This window comes from Diorhabda carinulata, chromosome 3, assembly GCF_026250575.1.
Source record: "Diorhabda carinulata isolate Delta chromosome 3, icDioCari1.1, whole genome shotgun sequence".
NCBI classification, from domain to species: domain Eukaryota; kingdom Metazoa; phylum Arthropoda; class Insecta; order Coleoptera; family Chrysomelidae; genus Diorhabda; species Diorhabda carinulata.
Window position 1 is genome coordinate 20,844,986 of NC_079462.1, and position 12,353 is coordinate 20,857,338.

At 30.9% G+C, this 12,353-nt stretch overlaps 1 protein-coding gene across 1 annotated transcript in view; it reads left to right on the forward strand.

Annotated features, from left to right (window-relative positions):
* Positions 1 to 12,353, forward strand: part of LOC130891522 (trichohyalin) — a 131,339-nt gene that overhangs the window by 74,769 nt on the left and 44,217 nt on the right. The window contains exon 3 of the mRNA XM_057796333.1: positions 3,170 to 3,489. Coding sequence (XP_057652316.1) covers positions 3,170 to 3,489 — 320 coding nt within the window. The remainder of the gene's footprint in view (positions 1 to 3,169; positions 3,490 to 12,353) is intronic.

The following is a 12,353-nucleotide window of genomic DNA, read 5'->3' on the forward strand; positions in this document are numbered from 1 at the left end:
AATATACCAATCTACTGATACATTTTGATTCAAAACGCATTTGTTGATTAAGACAGTTTGGTGATTTTTGATAAATGAAGAGGTGGTTGTAGAGCCAACTGCATGTTTAGCGGAAATTCTGAATAATTATTTTTTGAAAGGACTGAGAGATTGAGAAAAATAATAACTCTAGTTAAAAAATTGTCAAACCATTTTTTTTTATTAAACAGTCACTGTTCCCTCAAATTGCCCTCGTATAGTAACGTGATATAATTTCCTCAATCTTAGTCGTGAATTTCATATAAATTGTGTAATATAACACGAGATATATTGTAGAGCAAACTTTCTTCGCTTTTAGCTATTCCAGACTTTCATGTTAATTCAATATAAGTTAATTTATTGCACCAAAAATATGAACGTATTGCCTATATGAATAAAAATTTACGAATTAATAAATTAATACTATTCGTCCAATAGAATTACAACATACATTAATTGGTATATAAGGCAGTAATTATTCATATTAATAAATTAACTTTTATGTAACAATTTTTCATGTAATAATGATCATCTATGATTTATTAGAACCGACAACTCTCAAAACATTCAATCAAAAACCTTGATTATAAGATTCTTTCTTAGAGGAAACGATTTTCTATTTTCACCTCGATTCATAATTGACAATTATGTATCAGAAAATCAGCTGTAGCATGAAATCAATTTTTTTATTACAAGTAATTGGGAATTGTCACCAATGCTCTCTGATTTGTACTCTGATGAAATACAGAGTGAGTTTTGTGTATGGAACGCCTCAATTATATCGGAAACGGCTTGTACGATTTTTATAAATTTTTGTGCGCAAGGATCTTGTGATACGGCCGGTATTATGGTGGTATCTACATTGTTGTCAGATCTCTCCTTTTCCCTGAAAACTTTGTTATTTGCAAATTCTGATTATTTTTCATATGATATTCTCTGCCATAATTTCGGAGTTAAAGCTACATTCAAAGTATCTCCACCAAAGTTACAATTAATTTTTTATATTTAGTTGGCTACGATTGAATAAACTCGTTTAATTTGAATATTCTTTAATAATTTATGTGCTAATACAAATCTCTTAACAAGGTCTAGTGTCTGTAAGTTAGTACAAAGTTTAACGAAACTGGTGCAGCAAAATATTAATCCAAATCATGGCGCAAAAAACCTACAACAACTGAAGACAAATCTTTAAATGTTAGTGTCATGTTAGAAGTAGATCTACATTTGTGAAGTAGAAAAATTATGAATTTTAGAAAACATACAGTGAAGGCGATTATAGCAAACAATCCATGCGATTTTTAAAAGTTTGCAATACATTTTCCAAAATCCGTGATTGCTCAATTCTTCTCTGTGGTAATCATATTTCTTAGTTCCTGAATATCGGCAGGTTTTGTTTTAAAAACGATGTTTTTAAGTGATCCCATAGGAAATAGTCTAAAGGATTCATGTCGTGTGATCGCGGGGGTCATTCGATAAAACCACGCATCTTCTGGGAAACACACGCATGGTGAGGTGGGCACAAGTTTTTTCTAAATGTAATTGAAAATACTCAGTTGGATTTGGAAATATCAGAGCCAACTCAGGTATAATACTATTTTCCAATAAATCTAAATACACCGGACCATTCAAGTTACCCTCCATGAAAAAGGGACCAATTATTTCATCACCTATTATCCCAGTCCATACATTGACTTTTTCGGGATATTGGATGTGGGATACACGCATCCAATGAGGATTGTTACGTGACCAGAATCTAAAATTGTGCCGATTTACGTTTCGATTAATACAAAAAGTGGCTTCGTCGTAAAACATAACATTACTTAAAAAAATTGCATCGTTTTGATGGTAGCATTTTTCTATCATAGGTCCTCAAACTCTTTACGTCTATCAAAATCGTCAACTGACAACTCTTGAACCAACGTTACATTGTGTGGATGGAATTTATGGAAGTTCCCTGGATACTTGTCTGGTACTCAAGTGTGGATCGACTTTTAACAGGACACAAACATCTAAAGATTTGTTTTCAGTTGATGCAGTTTATCTGCGCCCTGATTTGGATAAATCTGTTACTGAACCAGTTTCGTTAAACTTTTTTACTAATTTACTGACAGTAGATTTCGGTTAGGATATGAATTATTGAAGATATTATACGATTCTTGTTGACTTCTACGCCTATCACCATATCCTTATATCATTAAAATATTAATTAGTTCTTTTTCATATAAATGATCCATTTTAACTTTCACTAAACATCAACAATAATAATTTATTGATACATAAATAAAAATTTGTTATTGTAGAAGTAATAGTCACATAAATGTATTATTTTAACCTCGGCGGCGATAACCCAAATTATGGCATTTAGGTATAGGGAACATTAGATGAAAAATAATAAGTATTTCTTAATCATTTCTAAAAACGAAAAATATACAGGGTGATCCATTTGAGATAATAAAGTTCATTACTTTTCCGGAAGAAGGAAAGATCTGACAACAATGTAAATACCACCATAATACCGGCCGTATCACAAGACCTTTGTAAACAAACATTATAAAAATCGTACAAGTCGTTTCCAATACAATTGAGGCGTTCCATACATAAAACTCACTCTGTATGGTCATAACTAAACAGCAAAATATATCAAAAGGAGAAATCACGGTTGTCACGGTGTTATGTCTTTTCTTATAAGGCGCAGAAGCATGGATGCTCACAAAAATCCACTCAAATTTTTGGAAGCCTTTGAGAAGTGGCTTCTTAACTGGATAATGCTAGGTAAAATGATTGGTAGGAGAAGCATAAGTAGGCGCACAACATCGTGGTTAAATAATCTTCGTTGCATTAAATAAAACAATGATAGTCAATAGGATAGCCAACAAGGGAGCCAACGATCGCTAAATGTCACGGCACGTGAAGAAGAAGAAGACCACACTGTAATTTTCTTCTAGTTAGTTTTCGTAAAGTTCCCTAAAAATTCTCTCATTTTTTGTATCCAGTTATCATTCATGTTTTTACGTACTATAATTTCAAATTGTATATTTTTTAAGAAAATCATATACGTTTAATTAACAATTAACAATTTCCGTTTAAGCAAAATGACGGATACATAAAGACCCAGTCTGCATACTAATGTCAATTTATTCGATTTTTACAGATACGCCGTTGAATCAACACGAGTAACAACGTTATACGATTCCGTCGCTGCCGAGCTTCGTGCTAAATTAGGTAAAAAGAATTCCCCCATTCTTTTACCTCCTCGTGACTACGATACTGTACACAGAACAAAAGGAAATTTGACAGGTATCGAATTAAGACGATGTCTCAATGCCAACATTGTAGGGCAGAATGTGAAAGGAAGACGGATTGAAAGTAGCGGAGGAAGTTCCGGAATTGGTTCTGATCATCCACCTAGTCCAGAAAGTCCGGATGCGCCTGATTCTAGATTTAATACATTGGACAATCAGAGTACTAGTGGTGAGTGAGATTGAATATTTTTGATTTACTTCATATTATTGTGAATTTTTTTATTTTTGATAACAGAATAAAATGGTTTTGGCGTGGTTTAAGGTTTATGGTTACTTTGTATGGTACTGAGCTTTAATTCTCCCTAAAATTAACTTCTTAAATTACTCTCTTCTTTAGAATTACTATTATATAGAAAACAGAGGAGGTTGTACTATATAATTTGCAACAATTCTTCGATTAAATTAATCTAATTACATAGAATTGAAAATTCAATACATAGTCCTTACAGGATAACATATTTGTTTGAAATTGTTGAAAAATTTATTAAATTCATGAAAATATAATTTTTTTCCACTCCGGAATGAAAAGTTTGCTCTTCGATATCTTTACGCCTCGTTCTTTCCCGGTTTGATTCCGTTTGCGCACATGAAATTAACTCAGTTTACCTTTAAATAAATTAAAATGATTCAAGTGATGGTGAATCAGAAGTAATATAAATAGTAATTAAGAAATCTGGGAGAAGTGTGAGCAACCAGTGGTTATAACTTTAAAGCGCAGTGTGAAAAAAGATATAAAAAAAAAGATCCTTTCAGCCATGGAAATGTGAAATTTATTCTAAATATCGTAATGTTTTCCTTATTTCCAGATTTACTTGAACTGTGGGGTAAATTTTCTTCCATTATCTTTTACTTAATTAATTTATTCAAACACTTACACTCAACTAATTTATTCAAATATACCGGATACTGATTACTATTTCGTTACATTCACTATGACTTTTTATTGTAAACTCATTCTCGCTGCTAACAAAGTTTGAATATATATCAGAAAGGAATTTCTAGGATTCTAGAAAGTGAACAAACAAACAAATAAAAAAAACTCTCCGCTATTTATAAAAAAAGACATCAGAGAAGCCGCTATGATGAAAATATATATAAAAACAAACATCAAATCAACTGACGTATTCGCCAAATTTTAGACTTCCATTATAATCGAACAGGGCCGGCTTCGTGGTTCATGTCGTTGACGGGTTAGTAACAATATCAACATTTCCATGATTGATTAAAGTAATGAATATAATAATTCCGGGATATGCCGCAACAAAATCGGGAGTAAGTAGATGATGTGAAAATAATGCTGTAACATTTAAGTATATTTTCTAAATCATACATTATATATTCGAACATTATGAATTTTTAATGGATGATTACGTACGTCCATATGGTGTGGTACACTATATGGACTATATAATTCTACACTAGGAAATATTTAGATTTTTAGGTCTTTTGTACATACCAAGGAAACCGTTCGGCATAAAGAGACATTCTGAAGAAAATTATCATAAATTGGAATTATTTATTGAAAATACTTATAGGAAGTCAGTGATACTTAGAATTTCACTAAAATGATTTCCCACTTATTTTATGTGATATTCTTTTAACAATTCGCAGAGATATGCGGTTCGTGCACGATTTCCCAAATGATGTGAAAAATAATCGGGATAACATTTTTCTTAATAGGTAGATTGGTTGAGGAGGTCTATTTGTTTGGTCTGAATTTCCTGAATTAAATACAATGGATTCATTTTTTTTGGGATATCTTAAAAGATCTTAAAATGATCGATAGAATAAATTGTAACTTCCAAGTACAAAGAAATAATCTGCGTGGGCTAACCAATAATTACAATTTATGATCATTTTCTTCAGAATGTCTCTTAATGGTGAACGGTTTCCATGGCATGCACAACGATCTAAAAATCTACATATCTCTTAAACCATAAATTTTATCCTGTTAAACAAAGAGTACCCTTTATTAAAAAATGTATTTAAAAATTTTATTATCCCTATAAAAGTTACGGATTATTAACCATTGGGCATGAGCCGCCCCTGGTCTTCAGATAGTAGTGTAGAATTTTATTTCGTCTATCATACCATATGGACGTACATAATCATCCATTCATAATTATCGAATGTATAATGTATGATTTAGAAAATATACTTAAATGTCACAGCATTATTTTCACGTCATCTACTCACTCCCGTTTTTTTTTGTGTCAAATCTCAGAATTATCAGATTCATTACTTCAATCAATCATGGAAAAGTTGATATTGTTACTAACTCGTCCACGACATGAGCCACGAGGCCGGTCCTGTTCGTTTATAATGGAAATCTAAAATTTAGTGAATACGTCGGTTGGTTTAATGTTTGTTTTATTTATATTTTCATCATAGCGGCGTCTCTGATATTTTTTTATAAACAGCGGAGAGTTATTCATACTAATTTTTTAGAAATAATTTCTAGGAAGTTTTTTTTTTCATTTGTTTGTTTGTTTACTTTCTAGAATCCTAGAAATTCTTTAGAAATGAGCCGCCCCTGGCTTTTATAAATATCATATAAATTTTACTTAAATATAAGTTATGATATTGCAACATTAAAGGTCTCTACCTCAGAAACGGGAGGCCGTATGAGAAAAATTATTAGAATTATTTTTACGTCATCTACGCACTTCTGAATTTGTTGTATCAAGTCCTAGAACACCCCGTATATATTTCCTATATTAAAATATAAAAATATCAATATGTGTCCTGTAAAGATGTTTCTTTAATATCTTTCTTTGAAAATGCAGCTCAAATCACGATCTTATCTTATTCAAGAAACTACGATGAATGTAACCAGATAACTATACATAAAAATATGTTACAGATGAAACAATTCTCATGCAGATAACCCATAGAAAGATTTTTTTTTAAATAACAAATACACAACAAAACCGCATGATCATATCGTGATTCGAGACAAAGAATATAGAATTCAGTTATGTAGCTTAGGTAATTGTCATATGGAACAATTGAGATAGTGGTAATCGTAGGAATCACTTAGCTATCCACTTATATAACTGTCAATTCTATTGTTATATTTATGGAGTTGTCCGGATCACCATACGCATACATAATATTTTCCATATAGTGAATTATTCCCGTTAAATAAATATGTAATGCTTACATACAATAGATAGGTAACAAAAAATGCATGCGAACTATATTGAGGTATTGGCATTGAACATAATACAGGGTGATATAACTTACAGAACAGAATCGTAAATTGGCCGATTGTTTTCATCAACAAATGAAATTTTACGTATTACTGTATTATGCACCTTATTACATCAAATTACTATACTCATTGTGAGTGAATTTATAAAGAAAAAGTGATTTTACTGTAAGATAAATACATAATTATTCCAGTAGTTTCCAAACAATTGAAAAAATAATTTTTGGACGTTTCTCACCAAGTGATTTTGTCGAGTTTGAGGAGAAAATTAATCGGAGAGAGCTAGTTCTTGTGAATATGGTGGATGATGCAAGCAGTTCCACTGATTTTGCTGAAACAATTACGAACGAAACATCTCAAGAAATTAGCGTTATATTGTCTAGTACTCGTTTTCCCTTTTTCTATAAATAATAAAAACTGATTACACCGTTATAAAACAATGTGACCTTGAATTTATTAAATAAAAAACCTTACTGGGAAGACGTCAGTAGTTTCTTTATATGTGAACTTTCATATAAATTTTATATTCGTTCTGTCAAATTATTAACTTTTATTTGACTATTCCCAAGTGAGTACAGCAAACGATGATCTAGGACGTTCGCCATCATTCGTTTTTATATGGCCACTTTTGAAAACAAAGTACTACTTACAAAAACACTTCATAGCTTGAAGCGCTTTCAGTTCAATATTTACATAACTTTACCTCAATTTCTTTAATAGTTTCTTTTTCACAAAAAATAGTTTTTAAATTAACCCTTCTTTCTCCATAATTACCCAACAAAAACAGTTTTCTTCATATTGGTATGGAACCTCATCTTCAAATAAATTTGAGGTTATATGACAATTAAACAGAAATATTGATTAAGAAAAATTAATCGATATATTGGGAACCATATGAAATGAAATCTATGAAAAAATTAATACTGTTTTCCTCGTGTTAGTAGAGTTTTCAAAAAAGTTAATTTTGCAATTTAATAGCTACAGTACAACTAGCGTTAATTTATGGTTAATTCATAAGAATAAGTAGAAGTATACTCTTATAGCAATAACAGTTGTATAGAATATGAACATACAATATTTTAGGTCTATGATAAAAAATTAGTTTCCGAAAAATTGACATATCGACTTTCTTCGATCAAAATATGACTTGACATTGACAATGTGTATAAATATATTAATCAATAGACCACCTACAACATGAATATCAGAATAAACATAAAAATCTGTTTTTACCATAGAAAATAATTTTTTCTTAGTTACATTTACCAATATGTAGTAGACATCAATTAATAATTTGTTCATAGGTGCATTGAAATTCATGAAATCGAGTCATAAATGTTACTTTAATTGTTTAAGTCTCAATGACAACTTACTCGTTACTTTGTATGTGAATCGTTTCTAAAAATCCCATTTTTCTTGTATTTGATTCCATTTCAAGAATATTTGAATTTTTATATTTTTTAGATTAGAATTTTTTTTTTATTTCAGTGTATGTTGTATTTTTATTGTATTGATGACTTTTTAATCTATTTTCTAAGTAATGAGATGTCTGTCCTATGTAAATAGCACCAAAATCATTACAAGGTATTTGATATAATATTATTTATTGTATTTTTAGGATTTTAGATCTAGTAGTTAAATATTCTGACAATGTATTGAGTCCTTTATGGGTTGTAGTAATATTTTATTTATTGAATTAATTCAATAGTTGTTGGGAAAGTCATTATAATGGCGAGGAAAAATGTTTTACGTTTTGTTTTTCTTCCTTAATTGACTATAGTATACTTTTATTCTTTTTTTAAATATATTATTCATCATTTTTTCAAGATAATTATATTCTTTTAATACATTTCATGCTTTTTGATTAGCTAGGCATCTAAATTCAGGATATCCTATCCTTTTTTGTGACATTGGATGACATGAATTCAAGTTTATATATATATATATATATATATATATGTTATTTTTTTGATTATTCTTATTACTTTGTTTGTTGAAACATATTTTTTATCAAAAAATCTAAAATCAAGACGATTTTTGAAACGGTTTAAGAAGTAAAAAATTAAAGTAATATAATTATAATTTCATATCGCTATTCACAAAAAACACTAATAAAAGTAGTTTAAACACAATGTATAATTGAATCTAGAAAGACTTACTTGGAACTTCTTTCTAGTGTCCAAATTACAGTTTAAATTTAGTGCAATAATAATTGGTACTGCCGACACCATTAGAAATTCAATGTATATTTTCGAAGACAAAATATAGTTGAATGAATGTTCATAAATATTCATGGAGTTAACATTCCCTTATTATTCAAATGGAGTAAATAACTTTTTAATTTGTTGATGTAAATTCAACATCAACATATTTATCGGGGTTTCAAATGAATCTGATATTCTGATATTCTGATCATTTCATTTTTTATTCCAGAATAAGAAAAGAAAATAGTGCTACACACCTTCCTTGCTTTGATAGAATTTATTAATATTCACAGTAAACCATTTGAAGCTATGAAAATTGCACCTCACATAAATTGGGTACGACAAATTGCCTAATTTTTCACAAAATATATTCATCATTCATTAAAAAACTCATGGTATTTACGAAGCATAAAAACTGCTTATATAATTACCTACAATTTTCACACAAAGCACTTCCTTGTAACTTTCATTGCCCCTTAGTCGCCTGCGGATATATCCTGTTATATTCCAACGGCACCGGAATTTAGCTATTGCTTACTTGAATAGCTTATGAGCAATTGAACACCTTCATGAGAATATTTAAGATATCGATATACGGGGAAGCACAACGTACATCTATTCACAAGACTAAAACTGACATTTAATTATTAGCATCTATGTTTGAATATAAATACCGGGGGCCAATAGTGCTCTTATGACTTGATTCAGGAAAAATAGTCGCTACACGAAAAAACATTACAGACAAAACTAAAATTCCTTCCATCGCATCAGTCCAAATTTTCTATTTTCAATGTTTTGTTTATTCAAAGAACCTACCCTGCAAATTTGGTTCCAAATGGATGTCCGAGATTTAAACCTATCAAACATCATTAAGTAGTGTCCGTCCGTCCTGCGCAAATCAAAATCTACGCCTACGATTCTTTTTAAATTTGTAGGCACCTGTTGATTTCCCGTTCATACAGTTGTCGATCGAAAATAACATTCTCGAAAAGATTTTCCCTTCGTTTACTTGCTATTCAATGATCAATACATTGGACACGAATTCCACGTAACAGTGATCAGTGAATGTATACGGTGGATTACGTCGGCAGAAATACTGTAGTGATTGACAGTGAGATATTTTCAATGTTTGTGCACTGGTAAATCCGTGTATAATAACAAGAGTCGATGATCGAATTTGATGTAGAAAAAAAAAAAAGACTAATTTGGGTATCTGTTCTAATCCACTATCGAAGTCTAATTAAACAAAATAGTTAAGTGTGGAAGATGTTCCTTATAAAGTAGAGTAAAATAGAAATCGTTGAGAAAACTCTACATACAATTACTTCTAGCTGCGTCAGTTTGTGAGGTACAGGCTGATGAAGTAAATTTATTATTTGCATATGTACCAAAGAAGTAGAATATGCAATTTTACGAGTATCATGTCAGTGAACTTCAAAAGAGGTTGACAAGATCTTACTGTATCATACTTTTTAAACACTTTGTATTATCATGTCAAACTCTTATCTGGAATTCTTCACTTAATTTTCTACATTAAAGGTACCCTATAAATACATTGCTAACTAAATGAAATGATGACAACCAATCATGGGACAATAAAGATCTTCAGCAATTTTGAAATGCATATTTCGGAGCTAGGCATTTTTTAACCAAAATAAAGATTATCCATACTGCTGCGACAGTCACTCACAGTTTTCCACGTGGAGCTAGCAATAAACTATGCGTAGTGTTTTTAAAGAAACCTTAAAGGCACTGGTTATTGAGTGCACGATTAAGCGAGCGTGGAAATGCAAATAAACTCTAAAGCATTAGCTAACAGAAACAAAGTAACCATAATGAGGAAGCAGGTAACTGGCCAAAAAAGGCAACGATTTTCTAATTTGAACCAGAGCGCTGTTATACCTCATAAATTGTCACAATTATAACGAACGGAACGGATGGCTCAAGAATCAGATGGACTTTTACTAGATTAACACTCCAAGGTTGGCATAATTCTGAAGATTCGTAAGCATGACCACTGAAAAACTTCTCTACAGAGCCTTGTACAAAATATATTCTAGGTACAGGTGCAGAGTGGTGGAAATGCCGAAACAACTCCCAGAACAATTTAACTTAACGATTTATTACAATCACTCAGGATTATACTGAATACGCTGTTTACACTACCACTACACCAACACTCACAATTACACTGCTAGTTTCGTAAACCAAGTTATCGTCTTCAGAGACTGAAGGTAAACAGTGGTATTATAAACATTATGCATATAAACAACGGTTCCAGAAATTCCAGCTTAGTTGTCGAATTATAAATAGTTATGTTGAAATGTGTAAGAACGGGTACGATACAGTATTATTATGAATACTGCTATCAGTTTAGTCTAGGCAATATACAGATATTGCGTTTCTCCTTAACCGGTATAAACTGGAGGAAATTCCATCCGAACTTTTTTGATAAAACATTGATTAATATGAAAACAATAAGAACATTATTGCTCTTTAGAAATAATTATTTGACGATGGATATAGGATGCTGTGTTTATCTTTGCAAAACTATTCGTATATTAATTACTATGTTTTGTTATCACAATTAAGCCATTGTTGCAATTTAATTTGCTGACATTTTACTGTTCCGCATTCTTCACGCAAAATAATACCCACATATCAATTTCTCACGAAACAAATTATATAGAAGTATATAAGAATTAATTGGATACGGAAATCCAGATAACAATTATTATCATGCAAAGAATGTATGGATCTTTTATTTTGAACTCGTTTCTAATACTTTTTACTGCCTCGCGTAATTATCTTCACCTTAAATTTTAATCTGAGCTTCCTAGCCAATCAATTTCTAATAACTTTTGTTGAGGTTGATACTCATCCATCTTCATCGAGCAGTATTAATCAAATAATAAATTTTCTTTTGTGATAAATCACTTTTGTTCCGTTTCATATTCTACTCATTTTTTTATATATACATAGATTATTTTCAATTTTTCATTGTTTTGAGTTATACTTGGCATCTCTGCATCTCTTATATTATATTATATTGGCTGATAAAACTACTGATATCAGTACCAATCAAAGTATACTATATATCTCATTTTTCTCATTAGTCTTTTCTATTTACTAGGACGTGGTCCCCTCTTACTTGTTTCTTAGTAAAATCTATTTATCGAAGGAAAATAGTAAACCAAAACAATGATCAGTGCGTGATGAGTACATGAACATCAGGGGTAAAATGCGGCGCGGCATCATGTCCAAATCAGTGGAGCCATAATAAACCACAAGTAAAAAGTAGCGTGGGAGGAGCGAGCGTCACATCGTTGCAAAAGCCATTTGATTAGGTCTGGTACGGTATCATTTTATCGTACTGCAGTGATGACAAGACCGTTGACGTTATTTCTAAACCGGCAAATCATTTTTTTATGATGCCAATTGGTACATATATTGCTCTGTGATTATTGTAACTCGCTCGAAAACTAATAAATCCGCTCTAAATCCGTCCGCGAAATACACAGATCCGAACATAAACTGAAAATACATAATCGTACTAATCAACGATGGCGATCAGAACAGATACCGATAAATCCCTTACATTTTTCATTGATGACTCTG